At 44.2% G+C, this 26,579-nt stretch overlaps 1 protein-coding gene across 4 annotated transcripts in view; it reads right to left on the bottom strand.

The window, feature by feature from the left end:
- DNM1 (dynamin 1) overlaps positions 1-20,281 on the bottom strand; it is a 64,095-nt gene extending 43,814 nt beyond the window's left edge. For 2 of the 4 annotated variants that reach the window (XR_004080195.2, XR_004080196.2), the window contains exon 1: positions 19,990-20,281. Coding sequence is in view for 2 of the 4 variants with exons in the window: in XM_031046469.2 (XP_030902329.1) it covers positions 19,990-20,150 (161 nt within the window). In the remaining 2 variants the exon portion in view is untranslated. The remainder of the gene's footprint in view (positions 1-19,989) is intronic. The other 2 variants (XM_031046469.2, XM_031046466.2) reach the window with 1 other exon arrangement.
- Positions 20,282-26,579: the final 6,298 nt, after the last annotated feature.

Here is a 26,579-nt window from a genome sequence, read left to right as displayed (position 1 = left end):
GCAGAGCATGTGCAGAATGGACAACATGCTCAGCACAAGTTTGGAGTCCTCTTGGGAGACAGGTGGAAAAAATCTCCACACACAAAAGGATGAAATTAAGCTAGAATCAGGGAAACAACAAGACAAGGTAAGAACCACCATATGCCAGGTGACTTGGGCAGACGGGAGCAGCTTCCTCAGCTCCAGCACATATGCACAGTAGCAAGACTGGCAGAGGAAATAGATGGAATAGAGCTTCGAAGACAACACACCATAGGGCTCCAAGTGCTGGCACAACAAGGATAGCAGGGATTCTCCTTGTAAGACAAGGCAGCCTCTAGCATGATACCAAAAGCAATCTCATTCCATACATCACTACTCAAGACTTTGCATCTGAAATATGTTCAATTCGGTTTGAGGACACAAACCCCCTGGTTTCCTTCTCCACTTTGATTCTTAAAAACTGAAATTTACTTGTTTTATTGTAACACACAGAAGTGGCATGGCATTTGGTTTCCTATGCTTTTAAGCAGGAATACCCCTGTGCCAGTTCTTCAGGCAAGGCTTTTTGCAGAAGACACAGCAAAATGGCAGCTAAAACAGAGCAGCTGTATTCAGGGAATATAAATACTTAACTTGCTTGTATCTTTCTTGATTAGCTATTGACTCAAAATTTCCTATCATGATATTGGAAGCCTTATTTATACATGTCTCACACATCTTTTATTAACTATTGTCAGAGAGAAGACATTGAGCTAGGTACGTGTTTGGTCTAAGCAGTGATCTCCTTTCCTAAATCAAGGCAACAAAAAGAACCAAGGATGCAAATCCCGATGGGGCTTCAGGCTGGGAAAAGTTGCAGGAGGGAAGTGACCTGAAAAGGCATTTATTGTTCCATTTTGCATTGCTCACTCCCAAAATGCTTACACATGCTCTCGACTAGCTACCTCAGGGCAAACCCAATCTCATCATCCCTTCTAGTCTTATTTCTATTTTAGTATGCAGAGCTGCATTAAAGCACAGATTTAGTCTGAAAGCTGCATTAGTAGTGCAATAGTAAAAACAAATTATTTGAGGAACTGCAAGCAATCTAACAGTTACTGTAGAACAACATCCAAACAAAACCCAAACCCATTGGAAACACAGTAAGGCAATCGATAACCATGCAATAACACATTTGTGAGCAGGGCACTGGGGACTTTGGATTTCTTTACTAGTGTTTTAAATTAAAGCCAAACACTCTGTACAAAGAACTTCCATGCATAAGATAACTTGGAGCCCTACAGAACAAGAAGGTGCTGTTAATGACAGAAAAAGCACATTTGCTCTAGAAACAAGTTTCAGAGCTCATTTACTGAGTTGCACAGTCCAAAGGACGAGAAGTTAAAAGGTAACATGGGCCAAAGACTTTTCCCACTAGACCATTTATAAAACACAGGAGATTGACAAACTGCTTGTATAATTCAACGTATGTTGTATGGAGAAGGAAGGAAACTGCTTGTATAATTCAACATATTGAATGTTATGAATACTAAATATGTATGGAACACATTGAAAACTAAACGTAATTTTATCTATACACACCCGTGAAAGGAAACAGCATTAACGCAGATATGAGATCTGCATAATCTGAAGCACTTTCTTTTTGGTCATATATTCTAGACCTTCAGTATGAGTGGACAAGAGGGGTTACTGCAATCCTTTCTGTGGCACCACAAATGCATTCTTACAAGCCCCGCTCTCAACCCAGCAAGAGCTCAAGATCAAACCAGAAAGATACATAGATATGATACCCACAGGGAAACCCAGAGGCATCTGGCAGTTCACAGGACCAGTAGTGAGGACTCCTACACTGTGTTTTATAATGAAGAATATAATGGAGTATAAAAATCAGTTTTATACTAATTTTACCCCTGGTTTATTGAGCCTCACAAATAATTTACCCCTTGTACTGCAGAACTGAGGGGTTTTGCCCTTTTACCATTCACTGGTAATCTGTATTTCTGAAAGGACTTTGACAGAGCTTTTTCATGCATAATTTAAGTTTTCACTGGAGTTGTAATTAAAGACATTGGCAGCCAAGAACAGAACTGAGTCCTTGGTACCTTCTCTTGTTCTAAATGGAAGACAGACCAAACACTTCTACCACCACTTACTTTCCTGCCCCCCAAGGGAGCCGGAAGGTTTGTAAAGCTGTTTATACAGGGCTTTGAAGCACCAATCTAGGACTAGTCTGGATATACCAATACAGCATCCCTGCAGTTATTGTTTGTCAGTCTTTTGAGATTCTTGGATTAGAATGCACTGGAGAACGCAAAGCCTCAATTAAAAAGGCAAACCAACAGCTTATGAAGACATAAAAGTAGTTCTAAAGAACAGAAGAGTGAACATCACCATCTGATAATTTCATTTCCATTTGATTTCTTCTTAAACATCTACAGACAAATGGGACATTAAGGGCTGTGATTAATTCCCAGTTTGGAGTATATTCATTTCAGAAAAATTAAGATTCACACAGCCTCCGCAATTCCACATGGCTGTTTGGTTTCTTCAATCTACTATTCATTTCCTGTGTTCTGGTGGTGCCCAGGGACAGCAATTCAACCAGAACTGCACTGCACAAAGCACTATGCCAATACACAGCAAGGAATACAATTCCTATCCTTACGGATTTTACTATATGCTTGCAAAGTTTGGACCTGCTCCTGCTTAAGCATAGAACTATCTTCACTTCATCTGCCAGTTCTTGTAGTTGATCATTCACACACAGAGTTCTTCATGAGCTCATGACGGCACAGAGCATTACAGGAATCCCAAGACAATTTGTGGGTATTGGTACCTTTATGACTCTTCTGATCCTCGCACTGATTGGCAAGGATCCCATCCTCATAAAAGCTGCATTCTATGAATGGCTTATATACATCTCTGAAGAACACTTAATCTCAGAGCACAGCAGCTATGTTTTCAAACATATTCTTACTCCAGCATGTATGACTTGAATGAATCTTTGAAACACAGGCTGGCACCTATGCAACACATTAACCATACAAAACCTGCATGGTCAGAAACTATTACTGTTAACCTTATGGACTAAAACAAACACCTCAAACAGCAGAAGCTTTCCACTTAGACACTTACTCAAGTTCAGTGCTCCTTCATAACAGACATCATCTAGCTCTACCAGAAGCTAAAAGCCTGATGCAGAAACGGCCCTTGAGAGCACCTTCCTGATCTCATCGCTCAAGTGACACACAAGTACATTTGTAAGCAATTCTGGAACTTGGACACAGGACAAGAGGGAAAATTTGTTCTTTCCTGTCACCCAGTAGGTCAACACAAGGACTGTGTTACAGATTGAGACTCTCCTGCTGACTTTGTGGCCTCTGTGAGGTCTTATCCTCCCTGAATCAAAGCGCTTCTCAAACACAAAAGCCAGACAGGCCAACGTGAAGAGCAAGCATTTAAAAGCAGGTGCATTATGAACAATAGCACCCATCAACTTGCTATTCTGTTTTTCTCTGCCCTTAGGATACCAGTTCTTCAGATTCAGTCCTGTGGTCAATCTCATTCCCAGGAAGCCACATTTCTTCCCATTGAGGTTAACACTCTTAAACTCAGAGAAGTTTAAGCCAGTGGATAAGTGTTATTTACCTACCAATCTCCACAGCAAAACCGTGTGTCTTGTCTTGATCCACAGTGAAAGAAAGCAATTCCATAAGCACTTGGTATAGTATTTCTTAGGCTGTAATTGGCACTGGTCACACAATGGATACATATAGAACTAAAGATCTATTGTAAGTACACCACATTCCAGCATACTGGCAATATTATTGTGTACAATGATGCATTATACAAGAATACAATCGTGAAAAATAAAGACAGGCAATAGTTCATGAGTGTCATCATAATATACATGTTATCAGAAACAATGCAATTCAGCAGAAGGCTTCCCACTGCCTTGTACCTTGAGTTCCTACTTACAGCAGCTCAAAGGGAGGTCAACACTATTGTGCTGGCTTGGAACACTTCTTTGGTAAGCTGGTCTGGCATTCAGATAGCATCGCCAGCACCTAGCCATTTGTCCCCAGTGCAGCAACCTAGAGCAGTAACCAAGAAAGGCCAAGCAAACCTCATCTCAAGGTTGGGAGTTCTGCCATACAGAAGGTGAGCTCCTAGAGACTCTCTTCCAAACTTCATAGGTGCTGTCTGAGCAGGACAAAGCACAAATGCCAATGTAAGCTGGAGTAATTTATAGCATTTGACTGGGTAACTTGCAAACAAGTGTTAGAGGGCACAGATCGTGAACTAGAAAGTAATTTCTGAAGCTTGCACCTTTCTATTCCCATCTGCCTTGAGTTCTTCTATTCTCTTGCACAGCACCACAGCACTGCAGTTAACACCAGCATGGGTACCCAGCAAAGATGAGGGGTACGCTGTCTATGATACCTTTATTAACAGAGACAGGGGCACTGTGGTCTTCAAACATGAAAGGACAAGAGTTATGCTAATTCACTGTAATAAAAAACTATAGAAATAGGCTTTATTACCTGTTCACACACACACTGCTCCAGAACTAACACTAACTCTTAAGAATCATCTGTTTCATTTCCTCTGTCTCTTTTACAACTGACCATGACATATATTCCAGAGCATCTTTTCCCCCATACTGTGCTCTCACCTAACCCAAAGTAGCATACACAGAGTTAACATATGAATTAAATAAAGCCACATTAAACATCTACATTTACTACAAAAGGCAACATTCCAAAAGCCATCATGACCCCACATCACAGGCTTTGCCAAAAAGACAAGAAACCTTTCAGGATACTGCCCCCTCCAAGGGAATCCAGCTCCACAGAAAAGTGCAGGGCTGGCTGTTTGGAAGCCTACAGACAGCAAGTCTGGCGAGTCAAGGCCAGCTCCTCGTGAACACACATAATGGTGAGGTTTGTTTCAGTGACATTTGGGACTAAATGATGTGCCATGGAGACACAGCAGCTGAATGAGCTCCCACCTCAGCCACAGGGCTTGTCTTATCATAGGATACAGCACAATTACTTGGCCACTGACCTGGATATACAGAGGTGACAGTCTGTGCCCTGTGTCACCTTCTTAGTAATTTCTGGTAAAGCATAAACCTTCTCTTTCCCACAGAACCGGATAAGCCTTTTGTTACCAAAATGCACTGTCACATTTATGTGTTCCTGTGGGTTTCTGGGAGGACCCAAATGCCTTGAACATCAAAAGTGTTAATCAAAAAATGTGTTTCCTCCACTCAGAACACATTTGTGGAGCCAAGTGTGGGCTGAAGGGGGTCAGACAACTAGAAAGGAGATATGTGCAATGCTCTTTCACATCACTGGTACATCAGCTGCAGTGGCCATACTCAGACTCCAGCCTGCAGCACCTTTGCAAACGCTGCTACAGCGAAAAGGAAAGTGCAGAGCAGTTTCTGCACAAATACTTGCTCAGAAACAGCTCTCATCCCCCCTATCCCTCCCAGAGCTCACTAGATTCTGCTTTTCTGGCTTATCTCTGACTGTACAGACTGGTTCCCAAGAGCCACTGCAGTCAGTGCTTCTCATTCCCTCTTTCCGCATCTCCTTCCTATTTCAGCCCCTCTCCTGCATATGCCTCTATGCAGGTCTCAGCAGTGGGATAAGATAAGAGGTTTCTCTATATTTCTTTTTATTTGAATCCTTTGGGCTGATTTTTCTCTTTCACACTCCAGAAGTCTGGAAGACAGCTGTGTGCATTATGCCAAGTCATGGCTGCACTAAAGCCTCTGCGCACAAGTTAATCTGATGCAGAACTGCAGAGCTTCATGGCTGTACTGTTCCACAGGGCAAAAGACATCCAATGAGGTCAAAAGGATTCTTACACTTGAGGTATTACACTTTCATTTAATGGCCTCTGTGTCTGCCAGCTCACAGAGTAAAGCAGCACAGCCAAGAGTTTGCCCCAGGGATTTCCATATGGCTAGAGCAGTCTACCAGCTTTATGCTTGGTAGACCTTATAGCAGGACCTGGCCTGACTTTTGAGGTGTGCTATGGATCTATTTAGATCACCTGAAATAAGGCAGAGATGTTGCTGCTACATTCTTGATGCACAAACCTACAACCAAGGGTTACCACATCTGATCATCTCTGGCTGCATTACAAGGCATAAAGAAGAATTTCTGCTACAGCTGCACTCCATCCCTGACTCAGTTTACAGAACATGGACTGAAGTCCCTGAATAGAGTAAGGGGAGACAGAAGCTGAGCAACTGGAATTTCTCTCCATTAGAGAAGGTTACATAGCTGCCATGCTACATTTATAGGCTCTACTTGTAGAAGGGGAAGAAGACAAGGAATTACCTTGGGAAGAGGCTCAGACACACAAAGGTGTTACCAGTTTTGACAGTTTTTCATGGTTTGCTTTCCTTTTATCTAGGAATCTCAGGTTTCCCTCCCAGAGTTATTGCTGGGGCCTCTCAAGCACATGAGTCTGTAATACAGAGCTGTCGGTCAGCCCTTCTGAAGAACCAGCACCAGGATCTGGTGTCCATCCAGACTTAGTACTACAGACCACCCCTGGCAGTGTCCAAGGCCAGGCTGGATGAGCCTTAGAGCAACCTGGTCTAGTGGAAGGTGTCCCTGCCTTTGGCAGGGGATTGGAACTGAATCACCTTTAAGGTCCTTTCTAACCCAATCCAATCTGTGATTCTATGACACTGTTCTTATTTTAACCTGATTTGATCAGTATCCATATTCATGCTTTGATTTCTTCTCTGATTTCATGAGATTAATTTTCATTTTAGAAAGACAGGCTTCAAAATCAGCCCCAGGACTTCAGGTGCTGGAACCCTCTGAAAGCTGTACACCAAATGTAAAAGGGAATAGTTGTTTCATCAGCAAGCAACACTTGAAGCCTGTTTGAAAGATCTTAGCTGCCCTCAGTCCTTGCAGACACCACAAAGAAGTCTCAGGTCTTGCCTAGAAGGTATGCTTAAGTAGGAACACAGCTTAGCACCTTAGCCTTCCTAACCAGAACGTGAGGGCAGGATACACAGTCATAGGCCTCCTTTCTGGCTGAGTGATCAAGGTTAAATCCTTTGCTTTTAAGTGCCATGGTGACTGTGATCCTGGGAATCCTGGCAGACAACAACAGGGCCTTGTGTCATCCCCACTGAGGAAGCCTGCAATGGGACCAGATTGGATCCACGTGCTTCTTTCCCTATCACTGACTAGACACATAATCCCTTCATGGGCTGCTGCTCTATAACTGCAATGCAGCCAACCCAGTCTGAAAGCCCAAACCAGGCCCAGGGGGGTAATTCCCCTCCCAATTCCCTACAGCATGGCGAAATCTACTTGTCTCCATAGAAACAAATCAGTTTGATGTCCACACAGCTCCTGCATCCCTCACTGCTGTGCACCAGCCCCAAGCTGCTAAGGCTGAGAGATTTTAAGCAAGTCACTAAAGCTGTAAGTCAAGAGTTTATAGGAGAAATAAGAGGTACTCCTGGCATACAAAACCACCCTACACAAGATGTCATTTGCTTCAGTTCATCTCTGCTATGAAAGAATTAATTGGAAATATCCTTTCCCTCCTCCATTTTGAGGCTTGACTTATGTGCCAGATCCCTCCCTGCAGATGGGTTAGCCCAGAACACATGAGGACGTAGACCACAAATGGGAAAGGAAAGCACTCCAACTCCTCAAGGGCACTTGTGAGCCAATTTCCTGCTGGTACTTTTGCAGATAACAACTGTGAAGGGATTTTCTTGTTTGGAACTCTGCATTTCACTGCAGAGGATTATCCAGAGTGGTAGAGCCTCCAGTGCACTGCCTGATCTCAAAAAGTCACTGCCCATTATAGCAATGCTGCATTGACTCTGGGCTGCACTGCTGGGGGAGGAAAGAGTCTGGAGAGAGTGGAAAATTGCAGCACTGCTGCTGTGCAGCTTCCTCTGGCATCTTTTGGGTAATGAAGAATGAAGTCCTGGCTCTTGCTTACTGCCTTGGGATATCAAGGTAAAGAGTAACACAGCACTGATTCTATGTGACAGCATTGGGAACTCAAGGAAATAAGCAGCTTGCTGGGTCCCAAATGGATGCAGCAATAAGGATTAAGGATTACATGTTTGTGGAAAATGCAGCTTTGATTTCAGGAAGTACAATCCCAGGAAAACGTGGCTGTGTTCACTTTTAATACACAAACATAACACCAGATCTGGGTGGCAGTACCAGGATTCCAGGGAAAATCAACAGCACTGCCTGGGTCCAGAGGCTTCCAGAGACACAGGTGTAAGAAATGCTGCACTGGCATGATGTATTCTCTACCCCAGAAGTTGTAAACCAGATCTTTCTATTTCCCTTGCTGACTTTTCACCATCAGCATGAGAGCAAGCTTTCCTTCTGCTCCTTCTAAAGGATGATGCCCTGGCAAAAAAATGTCACATAGATTTGTATCTGCAGAATCTTCCTGCAACTTCCAGGCAGTCTCCTCAACACCCTAAAGCACCAAATTAGTCCAGTCCTGATGGCTGTAGTGGAGAAGCACAGTTAGTTACAGCCATAAAGGTAAACCCATGACCCAGCATCTTTGCTTGTCTCGTTCTCAAGCTGCACTGATCTGTCATAATACTGCAGTAACACAGCTCTTCTTTGGCACAAACAAACCGACAGACAAATCCTGCCTTTGCCATACATAACAGAAGGGTTGAAGCCCTGAAAACCACAACCTGTACAGCACCTGCAGCTTGAGCTGGGGGAAAACAAAAGGGTAAGCTGTATACAAACACTGGGAATGACTGATGGGAAGGCACAGCCACAATAACACCCTAGGATTAACATACACTAAGACCCATGAGCAACAGGCTGACCTTGCTATTTCCCACCAACAGTGTCTTAATCTGTCCTAGCTCTCCGGAGTCAGGCTGCAGTGAGTCTAGAATAAGGGTTGTCCAGCAGTAAAAGCTCTCCTGTGTTCAGGGATACCTCTAACTGTGCAGCAGTAACATAGTCCAGCTATTCATCACATAGAGACTCTAGATTAAAAGGGGGTTATCCCCATTGTTGCCCTTCTCTCCTTCAGAGAAGGAAGCCAGGTACAACGCCAAACTTAAAGACACCAAACACTCATGGTAACTGTCAGCTTAGATTTCTCATCAAAACTCCATCACCTCTGGAGTCGTGGTATTTGCTGCAAGACCCAAGAGAAGAACAAATGTAGCTCAAGGCACATTCCATCAGTGCAGTATGACACTTCCTGTCCTCCCAGACAGCCCTGTGGGCTAGAAAAGGCAACAGTCTCCCCAGAGCTTGAATGCCATAAAGGGTCCAGACAACTGAAAGAGTTCACTGGGAAAGGCCAAATCACTTTGAGCCCACTAATACAAACCCAAGAGGAAGCTGTATGAGGAACGGAGGTAACACCTCTAGCCACGATGTGCTATGAGTGGCCAGACATGGGTGGTGAGTTTATAAAACTGAATGCATGTACCCTGATAACTTATGTTGGGTCAGTGGTAAGATGCAGTGTTGTAGACTGGGACGTAGGCTATTTCCCTCCAACAGGCCAGAGTTCTGTTCAGGGGTAACTGAGTTATGCTGCACGCCGGCATCCTGATCAAACTGTCCCAGGTGTATGGTTGTCCTGCAGAGGGAATTTCAGATGCCAGCTTCTCTCTCCCTGCCTAGATAAGTATGCAGGCACAGTGCCAGGCTTCTGGCGATGCACTGCACCTCCGCAGTTTTAGATATAATTAGGATAACCCTGGCTGGAAACACAGTGCAGAGGCACTGCTGCTTCAGCCCTTGAAATAAAAACAGCACATGACTACTCAACACCTCTAGTGCAAAGTCAGAGGCATTAAACTCTACTTCAAAACCCACACAGGACATCTCCATTATACCCAAATGAAAGCTGGATCAATAGTCCCAGAAGACAAGAGCATTTGACCTCCTAGCTGGTTCCAGTGTGTCTGCCCAACTACTTTTGACCAACCACACACCTCACATCCCAGGGAATATTTTCCTCTGGTCAAGAGTGGCATTGACCATAGGAGATGACAAAAGGACATGTTTATTCCAGATACACATCTACAGCATTTCTAAGGGAGCCTACGTCTTCATGGACAGCTTTCAAGGGCTTAAATACAGAAAGCAGATAATGGTCAAAATTAGTGTTGCCTATTAATGGGCACTCCAAATCTACAGCAAAATTGTGGCATAATGACTTAGATAATCAGGCCAGAGTCTCCAGTCTTCCATTCCTTTCCCTGTTTCTCACAGGTAAAGGGTGTTTCCTTCCCCTGGTATTTTCCCTTCACCCCTTCAAACCAATACACTTCTAACAACATTTGCTTTTGCCTGTCCAGGTATCTGGCTTGAATTCAATTTTGTCCAAACAGAAGATGGCAAAATATCAAGTGATAATGTGCTGCTTCACTTGTTCTTTTGCAGTAAGTATTCTTTAAATATCATTCTTTCAATAAATAGTCTATACAAATTCATTCAGGAAATAGATCCCTTTCTCTAAGATGGGTTTGGAGTGCTGGGTAGTTTGCAGGCCTGGCATAACAAACACATCTTGAATGAAAAGGCATGAACAGAGTAATGCTTAGAACAGGAACATCAAAGTAGGACAACCCAGAGGGAAGAAGAATACTGCTGGGATCTCTGCTGAGAGTTGCACTGATGTAGAAGAGGTGACCTGAGCTTCAGCACTGGAGCTGCAGCACCAGCTCTGCAGTGTGACACATGTCATGCACCAATCCCTGAGGGTATTCCGCGTTTTGGTGTTCCAGTCTCCTCCTTACCTCCAGCTATAACCCCACTGCGACAGATCTCCTCTTGAGGCCACCACCACACTTAGACAATTCCCAGCTATTCATAGGGGAGCTTCTATTAAAAGTAAAAGCACAATCAGCTTAAGAAATAGCAAGAGATTACTCAAGAGATCACAGCAGCCTGAAAGAGAGAAAACCCAACACGTGTATTAGAATCAGTGGGCCCCATCCTGACCCACAGCAGCGTAAGTTGAGAGTAAATCATAAGCAAGTTAGTAGAGCTAAATACCAGCATAAAAACTGTAAGGGTCAGAGAACTGAGCCAAATCCCACATAACTTTACATTTATACATGCAAAAGTGGCAGTAAAGCAAAGAGAAGGAACTAAGACTGCAGTATCTTTTACTTGGGTACCTCTTTCCTTTTCTCAGGAATTCAGCACAGCCTCCCCCATCCCTGGATCTCTGGTCTCAAAGGAAAAAAAGGCAAAAATAATAGTTTTTGTAATGCTCTCGAGGGTAACAGTTCTGCTATAAAAATATTTGCAGATGTTGAGAAGTGACTACTCAGCATCTGCCGATTTCTGCCCACTGATGCTTTGAGTTTAAAGGCAGCTGAAAAACTGCTCCAAACTATGGCTGCTCAGCTTTTACACAGCTCCACAGCAACACTGCCTGGCTCTGCAGCCAAAATACCAGCTATGTCCTCTCAGGCATCCCATGTACTACAGTGGCTACTCTTGCATCAAGACAGGATCTCAGCAATTCTCATGGTTCTTACAGTAGTATTAACTCTTCACCCTTCAACACAGCTGCAACTATGGAACCTAAAGCCATAAAAAACAGGAAAGGGACTGTTAAATGGGTCTGCTGAGGCAATAAATTATTAAAATGGTATTTTTACCACCAGAGACTCGAGTTCAATTCCCATCTCAGTCACAAGTGAGGTACAGGGTTTATTCCAAAACCTCATTTTGTGTAATTTATTATTCATTATGCCTAAAACAAGTATTTTACCAGAGCTTATAGTTTTAGGACTGAGCTCTGATTTTTAGGAAGGGAAAAGTTGACAACACAGGTCTTAGAAGTTTCTGGATTCTTTATACTTGAGCATTTACAGAGACAGCATCATTTAAAGAAAAAAATATACCCTCAAATATCCATGTTAGAAATTGCTGGTTTCACTACCAAAGCTCCCGTTAGCTGAATTGCTGTGGCCACGGCTCTAAGAAAAGCCACACAAGTCACAAGACTTGCAGAAAAGTGGCAGAAGTTGGCAAGTTTGCTTCCAGTCAGCAAGACACAGCTTGAGGAGCTTGCATAACGTCTGCTTCCAAGATGCTCCCAAAAGCATCTTGTGTTGAGCTGCAAGAAGCTACTGACCAGGGACAGAAGCACCATCTCACTTCCATTTGGTTGTGGCTGGGGCTGCCAAAGCTTTCAGAGCATCTAACATGGCACAGAACAATCAGAGACACTGTTAGATCTCAGACTCTGGGCTCACTCTTCCTCTACTGTGTCTTGAAGAAAAGAACTCTATTACAGTCAGCTCCAGCCTAGGAGCTGTGACAAGCTTGAAGGTCATAGAGGAAGCAATAGTCAACAACTTCACTGTCTGTCTGTCCATCTGTGTAAGATGATTTAGGAAAACTACTGAGCCACTTTACATTTATTTGTTATTCAAGTTTTCACTAACAAGACTTTGAAAACAAGAAGATGGACATAAGCACAAAGTTTAATCGTTTAAATCTCTAACATTGTGCTCTCGGTTGCCAGTCACTATGTTTTGATGCACACGCTTGCCTGCTCCTCAGTAAACACTGAGATGTTGCCTCAATCCTCTATTCCCAACCACCCCAATATTTACAGCAGCTAGTCCTGAGCAAGACAACCAATTGCCATGACTAAACTTCACCAATTCACTCAAAAACCAAGCGTGATGCATGCTTTAGAAGGATCACAGAGAAATGTAAAGGACAAATAGCTTCTTGGAGCTTTTCAGAACCAGCCCTGCTTGCAGTCCAACCAGACCATCTGAGTGTTTCAAGTCAGCAGGAACAAACCCTTGGGTTCACTCTATAAGGCTGTGATACCCATCCCTGCTTGGAAAGGCTCTGCTCAAAAATGGAAGTGCTACCAGCTCATCTAGTGCAGTTTCTTATTTCCCAATGCTTTCTAAGAATACCATGACTCCTCAAATCCAGTATCTGATCTATGCCAACAGCCAAAGGTGGCTGCCTCAGTCCCAAACTCTGCAGAGCAGACCTGAGTAATCATCAAACAAAGCTGCATGAACAACTAAAGCTCTTGGCACACCACTTATAGAGAGAAGACAGGTTTTGAGGGCTGAGGCAGACATCACTGTGCCACCCTTACAGCTTTCATTTGCTGTTAGGAGAAAGTTTCCTGCTTTACAGTTAACCTTTTCTAGTGTTATTTCAAGCATCTATTCATGATACACACCTCCATGACATAAATAACCTCTCTTTTCTACAGATGGACAATGTGGTATAAAAGAAACTTAGTCGCAAAGTAAATTAGTTTCAGAGCTGAGAACAGAACTCTATCATGAGGCTGAACATGCCCATCTGCCTGTTAGACACAGTATTTCTTTACCTTGAGCTTTCACCATCAGGATGTGCAAAACCAGGTCTGAGATCAGGAAAGGTAAGTTTCAAGAGGAACGAAAAGCTGTTCCATCAGCGAGCTGTCTTCCTCTCACACATGACTAGATTTCTTTTTATTCTGAACTAGATTTCATTTCAGCTCTCCTCCCAACCAGCACTACTCTGACTCATACGGTTACAGATCTGTGAGTCCAAGAAGGAAAGTCTTAACCCAAAGTTTTTTTGGTGGTATATCAAGGAACCACTTTCACCCCCTGCATAATACCAGTAACTTTCCTTTCACAGATGCCACCTCAAAGGCAGTTTCACATTGGGCATACTGGCTGAACACCATATGCTTCTAGGTGACTGCCTGCCACCTCTTCAGTAAACCTTGTTTTGCCACTCAAATGCACTGCCTGAAACAAACATCTGACTCTTGGCTCACATGGGTGGAGCACACATGGGTTTGCTCTTGTCTAATAAACTCACTGCTGAAGGCATCATAATGAGTTTCACCCCAGCAGCTAGAACACAAGAAGAACCATTTTCTTGATTAACTTCAGCTAAATTGTCAAATTCTTCCATTTCTCCTCAAAAAGTTTCATTTTAAAGATGCCAAGAAATCCTCACACTGAAGAATTTTTACTCACACTTGTATAAACAGGCTCAAACTTGAAGTTCAAAGTAGGGACATTCAGTAACTCACCAGCTCAGGAAGGGGATTAGCTTCCTGCCTTAGAATAACATTTTCAGAAGCTGCCTCAGTAGGAGGTGCTGCAGACTCCCACACCTTCTATTTAAGTCTAGCAGAGTTCTGCCTGCTCAGAGCATCTGGAGAACATAGGTTCAAGGACTTGGCTTGGCACCCCCAACTAGGTATTGAACTTTGGCTTCTGAAAACAATCAGGAGCCTTTAAGAATAGAACCCCAATTGCATAATACTGAGCATCAGCTTCCAAAGTGGAGATAAAAGCCAGTTTCCTTTCCGTGGGTAAATTCTGATATGATCTGAAACATGCCATAAGGATCTCTTCCATGTGAATATAAAGCTAGTGGGCAGTTACCAGAAGTATGAGATCATCACTATAGAGTTAAGCTGAAGAATAGAGTCAGACAGATAGATCTGCAGAGAACATCCAACCACTGCTCCAAGTAGAACAGATATTAGACTTGTATTTATTTGAGCCATCCCATATAACAGTAAAGCAAGTAGTCATAGGACAAATACAGGCAGACACTGCTGCTGCATCTACAGACATTGAGATTCTGAGACATGGTTTTCCTCCCTCACAGTCATCCATGTTACTCCATGTTTTAAATTTGTTATGTATCTCCTCCTAGCATTCCTCATCCCACCAGTGTTTCCTTAGAGATTTCTCTTAAGGTAAATTACCTTATCTTGTGTCTGCTGTACCACATTATTCACCTCCCCCAGTGGTCCAGATTCTCCTCCTTCCTCAATTAATCAGAAGTGAAAAATAGGTATTTTCTTCACTGAAGACCAAAATCTTGCTGTCATTTGAAGGACTATTATTTGACCACAATCTGTTTCTCTAAAGAGCAGAATCCTACTCCTGGCTCTTCCACCATCCTCTGCAACCCTGCATAAGTCAGTTCCCAAGCCATGATTGTGTCTTTAACCTGTAAATGCACCACAGGATTTGGTCAGCTCACAGATGTGTTTATCATAAAACAACTAAAGGTCCATGACTTGCAATTACTCTCTGCTCACACTTCAGGCATGCAACTGCATTTCAAAGCAGATCAAAATAATAAAACAGAAGAATAATATTTAAGGAGCCTTTCTGTGGCCAGAGCTGACTCACAAATTAGTGAGTCTATCTTCTTACCTAAATCTGCCACTACAATACTGCATTGACACACAGCATCCCCAGTGCAACAGACATCCTCAATCTATACATAACATAGCTATGACTTTTGGAAGACTTAAACCTTCAATTCTCTTCATGGGCACTCCAAGCATGTACTAAAGCAGAAGCTTGAGCAGCTTTAAAGCACAAAGATGAGTGACAAAACAGTTTTCCAAGAGTATCTGAAGAGGCCAAGTACCTATAACACCACATGCATCCCTATAGGATCTTTTACTTCTAGATAGTTGCTAAATACTGCTGTTGGTTTCTGGAGGTATTCTGCTGGGGAAGCTTCCCATGCAAAGCAAAGTACGTGTTATCAAAGGCAACATTCCCTCACTATATCTTGGGGGTGTATCTCTACATGACTGGGGAAGACTGAGATACAAAAATAAGTTGCTATAACAAGTTATTATGCCTGAAGCCAAACTAATCCCTGTGACTTCAAGATCTGGCTCTGCATTTTCAGTATATGATGCTAAGGCAAAACCACAGTTGCAGCACACACTGCCTGGTCCTTGCCTGGTTTTGTCAAGGCAATTCCTGTAGCACAAGTACCAAGCTTAACAGGTCTTTACCCTTACCACTGCTACAGGCATTGCAATGCTGCATTTTACCTGCTTCTTTACCTCCACTGAAATATCAGTTTGCTAGGAGAGACTAAGTTAATACAACACAATTGAGTTTAGGTCAGTTTCCTTCCACATAACAAACAAACATCAACTAATCCAGCATATACCATCAGAGTCCAATGACAGACTCCTAAGGGACCCTATTTGGTTTGGGACAAAAAAGGCTCCCAAGAAAGAATGTTTTTTGGGGTAATGTTCAAGCCTGGGGTCAAGTAAATGCTGATTCACTTCCCATACCTTTGGCACTGCTTTGCTCCCCTGACATAAACAAGTTGGTTTCATCTCCATTCAAGTCCTTCCACCTACTATTCCCAGTCCTTAGTCATTGCCTCCTCAGCAGCCCCCTTAAACCATCTGTTCTCCAGAAGCCAGAGGTGCCTTGTTTTCTCCATGAAGAGCAATGCAACTGTCCCTGCAGGGCTGAAGCAGTGCACTTCCTTAGATCAGCAAACAAGACCACAAGGTGCATTTACACAGCCATTTTAACACAACCCTTGGGTTTGCCTTTTGTAAAGCAGAGATAACAGTAATACTCCCACAAACCCAAAGATTTGTGTAACAGCACTCAGCTCTTAGAATTTAAAACAAAACAAACAAAAACCAAACAAAACACACACTTCAAAGAATCATTGAATGCTTTGGGTTGGAAGGGATCTTAAAAGATTATCCAGTTCCAGCTCCCTGCCACAGACAGGGACGCCTTCCACTAGACTAGGTTGCTCCAAACCCTGTTCAACCTGGCTTATATTTGTTAGTTTTCAAATGGTAAAATAAGAGTAGCATGAACATGAGTGCTTGTAGAACAGCTTTGAGGGATGTCTCATACATCCCCCCCCTTCTCAGTCCTTTGGGCTCTCAAGTCAAATTAGCAATCCCACACACTTTGTTTTATCAGAGCAATTTGGCTGGCACTGGTGCCTGCCCTAAGACCTTCTAATTAAAGAAAGAGGGTAGCAGGGAAGTAACAACACCACAAGAATAGACTAAATGACCCCCGAGGGCCCTCCCAACCTGAGTTATAACCACACCAACAGGAAACACCTGGACCTGACCCAATTAACCTTCCTTCCAGTTCTGGGGCCCAGGACAAACCAGCCTACAAGAGATGTGTCACCTGTCTGGCTTCTATGTGGCTGCTCTTGTCTCTTCAGTGATTTTAAACACCATCAGCTGGTATCCCCGTCACCATGCTGAGTCTCCGGCAGCAAAAGCACACATAGCAGCCACACTGACATCTGGTATTATAAATACAGGCTCTGCACTGTTGGATAATCTGTTAACAGCAGAGTAAGTGACACTGGAAGAGCAATTAGTAGTAACCACTAAGGCATCACATTCAGGAAGAGAATAAAGATTTGCTTGGTAAGACATGTAACTACATATTGATTGCAGTCAGCATCCCTCTGTGCAGAGAGGTTTCAGGCATGCGTGGGATACAGTGCAAGGTGCCAGCACCAGCCCCAAACTGAAATACTGCATTGCCACAGGCCAGGTCTGGCAGTGGGGGCAAGTGTACTGCCCTGCGGAATGAACATGGCTTGATGGCAATTCAAAAGGAGCCCTGCAGGTATTGAGCAAGGAAACCATCCCCTCTACTGAAGTGTCCCCATGGAGCACAGCAGTCAGTACCAACTGTATCAGCATTTGTCCTTGCACATTCCCATCCACTCAGAGAGAAACTCATCAGCACTCACATTCACTGTGCAGTCAGCAGCTGCTGAGCAATAGCTGCACCACCATCCTGGTATCAAGCTGGAGCAGTGACATATGTCATATCCACACTACAGCAATAGTTGTATTTGTACACAGTAGGTCTACACACTATTCCTTCTGATGCCTATTCAGACAAGACAAGAACCCCTCTCACAATTACATTGGTTATTCTGGATATTATTCCATAGCTCCTTATCGTGGTTTCCAATACCCACACAGAAAGAAGAGAAACTACACACTATATAGCAGGGCCCCAACATTGTTATAACACAACTGGGTTTTGCAGCAGATACACATACATTCTGTGGTAAGATGTCTCAAGTTACCAATCTCTAAACCAGCCAGCACTCAAGGGTATCAAATGGAGAAAGACCTCTTCACTCTGACGTATCTCCCATTCCCACTCCAATTATTTCCTGTAAATGCTTTTCTACAGACAGGTCTCAGCTTCTGCTCAGGGGACCCTTCATTATTTCATTTTCTAAAAGCCACAGCACTATAACTTGCTGCTGATGGAACACAGTGAGGTCACAAGTTCTCCTGGGACAGCAGTCATCAGAACGAGACTGAAAACAATTTGAATTCATTCCCTTTTCCACCAGACCAGACAAAATCCCCAGTTCTCAGTTGGAGCAGTGGAGACACAGCAAGGATTAACCTATTCCCTTCTGTTTGCTTAGTCGGAAAGACAGGGGCAGCAAAGCCCGATGCTCTGACTGCCCTTCCACAAACCCTCCTCTGGCCTGACAGCCACACAGTACATATTACGCCACTGCAGCACTGACTGCATAGATGCTCTAGAAAGGATTTACGAGAGGAGGCTGCCAGTGCTTCGAAAGCATGAAAACAGCAGAGCCAACAGGTGAACCTGTTTTGCTCACGTACTTCAAGAGACCCATTTCCCCCTTCTTAGAAAGCTACAGCACAGCAAGCTTTTCCCTTTGGTGGTAGGAATTGTTATTTTCTTCCTGTGTCTATGGACAAGTAAGTGGACACTCTATGACCTGAGTGAGGCTCAATAAATTGTTCCTGCAATGTCCTTCCCTTGGCATGATTCCCAGCATCCCTGGGGGATACCTCTTGGACTGCTGGAAGTTAGCTAGAAAGGATCCCAAACTCTTTGAATGCATATCTATAGCAAAGAAAAACAGTAATCTTATTCTGACAATGCTTTCTGTGCACCAGATACAATCCCTGTGCTGCCTTTCCACTACACACAGCACATCCTGCACTCAACGCCTAAGGCTATGGTTGCACAAGTCCAGAATTCGAGGCTACTTGCAGGTAAACAAGCAATTCATACACACCACAGACCCTTCCAACAGTAGAAAACCTTTGTAAGCCACCTGGCAGCAAACAGCTTAAAAGGAAAAGCAGGGGTGGGGGAAAAATACCCAGCAGATGTGGTCACATAAGCAGTTTGTTGGAAGGGGGAAAACACACAAGGATCTGACCAGGTATCACAGCAGTCACAGCTTCTCAGGCAAGTCACCAGCAACCCATGTGCCCCTCATAGCATAACAAAACACCTCGATAAGTAAAACCTGGATATCACTGAATACCATTAATTAACGAGGCCAGCACCAAGGTGAGGAACACCCCCCTTCCCTCCTCAGGTGTTGTGTGTCTGCACTGGCACAGATACGGGCTGCCATTGACTCAAGTTGCAGATGATGAATGCGAAGGTCACATGAAGGGAAAGCATCAGTATATTGCCTGTCACAAAATGGTAGCACGCGGGGATTTGAGCATATAGAAGAGAAATAACCCCGTCCTTCCTATAGCTTCCCTGCAGCTCCTGACATGGCATCCGCTATGGAGGACAGCGAGGCAGGGCTGCGGGAGGAGGATGGAGCAGATTAAACTTACACACCACCACCACCCCCCACCGCAGCTTCCTCCCTCCATTCCTAATGACAACATCCATGTACCAGACCCCGCCGAGGGGATACCCCAGCCCGGCAGCCCCGCACCGAGCCGGGGAGGGGATGGGGCTGATTCCCACTTGACACATCAATCCCCTCCCGTTATGTAACGGCGGGGGGGGAACACACACACGACACTGCGAAGGTGCTGCAAATGCGGGAAGACCCCGCTGCGGAGATCCCCCCCCCACAAACGGGGAGCCCCCAACGCTCCCTCCCTGCCCCTGCACCGCAGCGCCCGGGCGTCCTGCAGCGCTGCCCCGTTACCGCAGTGCACATGCACCGAGCGAGCCGCACTGCCCGCACCGCCGGAGCGTGTGGGGCTCTGCCCGCACCCCGTGCTCCCCACACACCGCACTGCCGCTGAGGCGGCTCTGCCCGCGCTGCCCCTCGGGGGGCTTTGCCCATGCCCATGCCCGTGCCCGTGCCCCCCCACAAGCCCGAGCGCGCCGGGGCTCCCCAGGGTCCCCCGTTTCTCTCTTACCTCCCGACGAAATTCTCCAGCACGGAGCTCTTGCCGGCGCTCTGCCCCCCCACCACGGCGATCTGCGGCAGGTCGAGGTTGGCGTTCTGCCCGATGGCGGCGAAGGCGTCCTGCAGCCGGTTGACCAGCGGGATGAGATCCTCCATCCCGCGGTTCCCCATGGCTGCGGCGCGGCACCGGTTACTTCACACAGGCGAACTCACACCGCTGCCTTCCCCACACCCTCACCGGCGGCAGTCCCAGCCCTCGCCGCCCCGGCCGGTGGGCACCGGCACCGCTCGCACCCCTCGCCCCGCTCGACGCCGCCCGGGCTCGGCTCGGCTCCGCTCGGTTTGGCTCAGCCCGCCCCGCCTGCAGACAGCCCCGCGCCGCCGCCAGAGGGCATTAAGAGCGCCGGCGCCGCGCTGCATGCTGGGAGTTGTAGTCCGGGCGGGCTGAGGTGGCAGGGGCAGCCCTGTGAGGGCAGCTATGGCACCCGGATCGGACCTGCTCGCTTCTCCCGACACCAGAGCAACACAGGCTGTCCGCAGGCCTCGGGGTTGGTGTGGTGCCGTGGCTGATTGACACACTGGTACGGCCCTGGTTGATGCACCAGTATGGCCCAGTCAGTGTGTGTGCTTGGTTACCATCCATGGGCCTGCCAAACTCGGTCACTGTCCCTGCAGAGTTCAGTCTATATCTATGCAGCACAGTCAACACACAGGTATGATTGGATGGGGCTTGGAGCAAGCTGCTCCAGTGGAAGGTGTCTCCGCTCGTGGCAGGGGTTGGAACTGGATGAGCTTTAAGGTCCCTTCCAACCCAAACCAGTCTGGGATTCTATGATTTGGTCAATGTGCCTGTATGGTTTGGTTACTACACCCACACAGTCTGGTCTTTGCACCCATATTCGCTTGGTGCAGTTTGCTCTCAGAACCTATGAAGCTCATTAACCCACCTGCAGTGGAGGGCTTTGTGTCAGGACAGCACTCACAGAATTGTCAGAATACCAAAACCACTTGATAGGATTGAACTGGATGTTTACAAGACATCTATTGAGCTTCTGCTGCTTCATCCCCATTCAAAAGTGGATGAGAAATGCATCAATTTCTGTTTATAGCTACAAAACAGTAGATGTTGTTGCTGTGTTTGTATTGCAGAAAAGCAAACAAGTGCTTCCTTTTCTGTACTTTGTTTAAAAATCAGTTGTCTACAATAAGAAGGAAACTGATTTTGTGTTTTTAAAAGGGCTAGGGTCTTAAGAATATAATGTGAGGCAGTATTTGATGTGAAAATACAGCAGTGAAAACAAGTGCTCAGAAAAGCAGCTGATGGCTATCGGTGACTCAGGAGGATGGGGAACACTGCATTTCAAACACCCCTCAGTTCGTGCTACCCAGTGCTCTTGTTCACAGCTCAGAGAGAGTTGGGGGTGGTGGGGGAAAGGAATAACAAAAACTGCAACAGATTTGGAGCTCTATGTTTTGGTTTTTAACAGCAACTTTTGAGTTATGACGATTCCAAAGAAGATTTCACAGACGTCCATCAAATGTAATCCATGCAAAAATACCTACCTGGGCATACAGAGAGAGTGGAGCTACCACGGGGGGGTTGACTTGCCTCACTGCATCAGTGAATATGCCCAAGAAAGGTGTTCTGAAAACATCACCAGTGTGCAGGTAAGAACACTGAAGGAGAGGAAGGGAGCAGCTCCATCTGTAGGGGTAACACCATTGCAGAGCATACGTGGGTTGTTGATGCTATTTTTTCCTCTCAGCAAATTGCCCAATAAGTCTCAAGATGCAAGCTTAAGAAACTCAACATAGACTGTGTCTTTAAGCATATGTGCAGCCATTCTGATAATTCAGGTTGAAGGAACCTTTGTTTTTTTCCTTCAAAAATTGATAGCTGTTCCTCACTGGAGATCAACACAAAAAGAACAGTGAAGAGTATCAAAGGCTTGAAAAATGATGTTACTTTCCTCCCTGGATCACAGCTCATGGTCAGGGAACTTCAGGCTACAAGGATCTTTGAAGTTTTATTTGAAGAACTATAAGAAGAAAACTGTCTTTTTTTTTTCATAGAGGTTACCAAAACCTGAAGTTCACCCACACAGCTCTGCTTTCAATATAGAAAAAAAATGACCAGCTATATCACTGCACTCATCTCACATAATGTTAAGAGTTGTACTAATAAGCCTTAATGGCCATGACTAGCCTCACCTGGGACTTCTCCACACATCTGTAGGCCCAGGAGCTGTATTTAAGCTCAGCCCTGGGCCAATAGCTCTTGATGAATTACGGGACAGTGCTGGTTTCTGGCTTGGTTTGTGGTCCTATGTGCCTATGGCATCTTTAATTCTGATTTCAGTTTGTAGGCTGACTAACTCTGGCGTATTGCTATAGATTTGCCTGGAGATCACTAGCGCTAATCTTCATCTGCAGGTTTGTACCTCTGCTTAACCTTGGACCTGTCTTGTTGCCATGCTGTTGCCTTAGGATCTGGATTTTCTGTTGAATCAGCCGTTATCTTTGGTCTGTCCTGCTTGTCTCCCTTGGATTTTGTGGAGTTGAACACTGCTTAGCAATACCCCTTGCTTCTTTTCCACTGGGGAGTAGCCCTGCTCTTGCTGCTCCTGAACAGCATTAACTGCTTAGCTAGTACATAAAAATTTGATGGTTTTGCTATTCTTGCCCCCATACCCCACCCTATGGATCTATTCCACAAAAACTACTATATTTGACTGTGGTAGCAATGCTTTCCTAACAATAGAAACATTAACCTGTATTGTATTCTACTCTTATTTAGCACTCTATGGAGGTGTTTTTCTGGATGAGCTTACTTCAGTCCAGAAATAATCCTTCAGGTTTATACCATTTTCTGAAAAAAACTAAACTAATCCATTTGTTTTGAGAAAGTTTCATGAAAGACCTGTGCAAGTACAGTGTGTCAACAGCAAATATTTATGGCTACAGAGAGAAAGAAAGGAAGTTTATGTTGCCAGTTAAAGAGCTGGTACAACAGAACGGCTCGTGCCTTCTCCTCTTTGCATGTATTCTTTCATGATATTATTTGGTTTTATTTTTCTGTGGAAATTGTGCTTAGTTGTTTGTGAAATGTGGTTCTTGGGGTGGGTATTAGGGGGTCCTTAGTCTGACTATGGTCTCAGGGCAAAAGTGTACTTGGAGGGATTGGACAGCTAACAGGGTGCTCTCCAAGCAGACAAGAAAGGAAGAAAAGGAACTGGTAAAAATATGCAGAAATACTTGCAAACTTTATGTAGACTTATCATCAGATTGATGCTGGTGTAAAACTGAGATGCACAAATTGTGCTCCTGCTTTCCCTGCCTTGCAGAGATGCTCATAAGCAAATAAGACTGCAGTGAAATGCCTGTAGCATTACCCCTACAAGAACTCATTATTATTGTGGAGTCTAACTGCTTCTGCAGCAATTGTAATCACCGAACCCAGAGAGACCCAAACTCGAGATCTGAGACAGACGCTTTGTTTCCAAGAAGCTTTATAAACCTACACCTCCTACTGATGAAAATGAGAACTGCAGGCGCTCAGAATCGTTCCTAAAATCTTCCATTTTCTCTCCTGCAAGAAACTGAGTTGCAAGGATGTCAGCAGCAAATAAGCCTTTTGATTTTATAATACCTCCCACTGTCACTTATGGAGCAGCATGTAGCAGTTATAAGAGGAACACCAACTGTGTGATTATCCTTCATGGGAAATACTGAAAAACTGCAGTGTCTTTTGAAATAAAAAACAATTTTATAAACTGGTGTGGACAGGAAAAATCTATTTCTTTCTACTTTGGTAGAAGAACTTAAGATGTGAGCAAAGAAAACTAATAAGGATGAGAGGTTCCCCCTCCCAAGACACTATAAATATTTCTGGATGTGCTTTAATGTGAATCCCTAAAAATGAATGTGGGCATAACTGCATGTGTTTCTATGTATGGCTATCAACATAAGGACAGTTTTGTACACTGATTTTGTCACCTCATGCAAATAGAACTCCCAGTTTAGTTGGCATAATTAGAAATAGGCACTTGAGTGCTGGATTCTGGCCCTCATTCCTCGCCCTTGCCAAAAGAACACTTTTAGTCCTCAGAGAAAAAAGAGGCAAAAACGTGGAATGCCATCAGCTTATGATTCTCCTGGTTACCTGCAAACTCTTTCTGCTGACTCCAGGTAGAGCTGTGAGTGCTCAGAATGTGTCACAGTGGGTCAGGAAGTGGATGTTCCTAAAAGATGTCTATAAAGACAGGTAAGAATTTAAATTGCATATTTATAGGCAGTTCCACAAACAATCTGGGCCAGAGCTGTCACTAACAGTAGAGAATACATTCTACAGCTGACAAGCAGTGAAACAATTTAAAATTAGCCTCTTACATGACTATGTACAGCTGCCTATAGAGATAAAAACAATTCAAGTATCTATTTTATAGGTACTTAATTGCTACTATCTATACTACAGTATACAGATAATAGCATCATTGATCTCTTGTGATACCAGTTGCTCAGAAATTAAAAGTTGATATCTAATGTTCCTATTGGTTGGAAAAGCTACCCGAAAGAAAAGCAGCCTTTAACTTCTGATTTTTAAATCTAAAGCTTTCCTTTGTAAAAACACAGTGAAATGCTTCCTTCTCTTATGTTCTGAAACAGGAAATTTGCTGAACTGGTCTGCAAATCCCTCAGAAAGAGGTAAAAGGTGGTAAATGTAGTGCATGAGACACTGGACCAGGTTTATCTTTAGTGTGGCTCCACAAAAGCCAGAATACACATGAGAAAAAAGAAACTGAATACAGTCCATCAGCAAAGGGATCTGCACATGATGTGAGCTTAAAATAACATTTTACTAGCAACAAAGCTGAGTTCTCTGTGCTTTCCACATCCAGTGAGATGATACAAAATAGCTCCTGGAATATATTTAACCTTGTGAGACTGAAAACCACTGATAGAAGTTGATTGACCATGTGGCAAAATGGGTGTAAAACCAGTATCTCAGTTTATGTCCTGAGTCTGTTCTGCCAATTAGGAAATACTTGAAATAGGTTTTTAAAGCAATAGAACAAAGACTGAGTGCAGATGTCCTTGAACGCACACATCATTTTGCTTTGCAATGTTGTGTGCTGCTGCTTTCACATGTGTGGATGCAACCTTCCTCCAGAGAAAAGTGACAGGGAAAACAATGGAATTCTAGTAATCAATATCAGCTGCTGAGAGCAGGTCTGATGAAACCTGACCAGTTATCTGTCAACAGAGAAGCCCCAAAAGCAGGAGGGAAAAGTTCTTTAAAGCTCCATATGCTATGAAGAGTTTGGGAGGTTTAAAGACATTATGGTGAGAGCTAGTTATATCCTAGTGAAATGGATGAGTAATACCGCTATCCTTGCGGATTGCAGAGGAAATTTTGGGCACCGCAGTATCCTGGTGCTGTCACCAAGAAGCATGTGGATTTTCAGAAGCTATGTGGCTTCAAAGGTTTCATACCAAGTCTTTTCCAAAGCCAAAATGAAAACATATAACTGCGCATGTGCTCGGAGCTAGCGATCTTTGGTTATCCGTCTACCTGATCTGGTCCCTGGAACAAATTCATACAGCCTTGCAAACCTTGGCTATATAATGCAATCCAGCTTCTAAATAAAGAGCATTTGTATGGTCTGTCCTCTTGTCTGTAAGAAATTTCATAACCTTGATGTAATTATATAGTGTCATAGTGCAGGTTGCTTTACAGTGATGGTCCAACAACTCTGCTGATAACTCTATTGCAGGCTAATTTCTAGGTCATTTTCTTACCTTGAACTTTCACTCTTTCATTCACTCCTGTTGTCAGTGAGACCCAAGTTTTGTCTAGTGATGAGGTTATATTGACTGATGATGTTGACCCTACTGTAGCACTGTTTTTAAGGTTCCATGTATTCAAATGATGTGTATTTACCATTGTTTATTAAAGAGTAAATTGCTTAGTAATTGAAAGAGAAATGTTCCTTGCAGGAAAAAAAAAGCTGTCAGAAGATGGGAGGTCAAGGTCTGTGGACCAGTGCTCTGTGGGCGCCAATGGTACGTAAGTACTGTCAGTGTAAGACACACTGTTATTGCCTCTAATGAAAGAAAGGATCCTGGGCCAGTTTTCTGCACTGTTACCTTCTATCTCTGCATGACTTTCAAACTGAACAGTGTGATTAACTGAATCTGGAACCTTCTGGATTCAGTTAAACCATCTTTGGTAGGTGGGATGTTTGTCTGGCACATAGAGGCATGTCTGAAGATCAGGCTTTGGATTGTAGGTTGATAAAGCAGCATGTGTCTTCACCTCCTACAGCCCTACTCCTGACTTGCATTGTGCATGCATGGGCCTAAATCCACATCCAGATTTGTGTTCAATGCAGCACATATTTTACTGTAGGCTTTTTGTCCGTCAGTTCAGGCTGAATAACTTGTATATAGGACCTCACAGAGGAAAGACCAGTCTTTGTGGGGAGCCTCTAGACTATGTCAGAATATCTAACAGTAGAAACCCTGCAGACTTCGTTATTCACATCTCATTGACATGGTGCTTTGTAAATTTACAAATGTTACATACAGAATCCTGGGCTG

This window comes from Melopsittacus undulatus, chromosome 11 (assembly GCF_012275295.1).
Source record: "Melopsittacus undulatus isolate bMelUnd1 chromosome 11, bMelUnd1.mat.Z, whole genome shotgun sequence".
NCBI lineage: Eukaryota > Metazoa > Chordata > Aves > Psittaciformes > Psittaculidae > Melopsittacus > Melopsittacus undulatus.
Note: the sequence above shows the minus strand (reverse complement) of the source record. Positions and strands in the feature narration are given on the sequence as shown.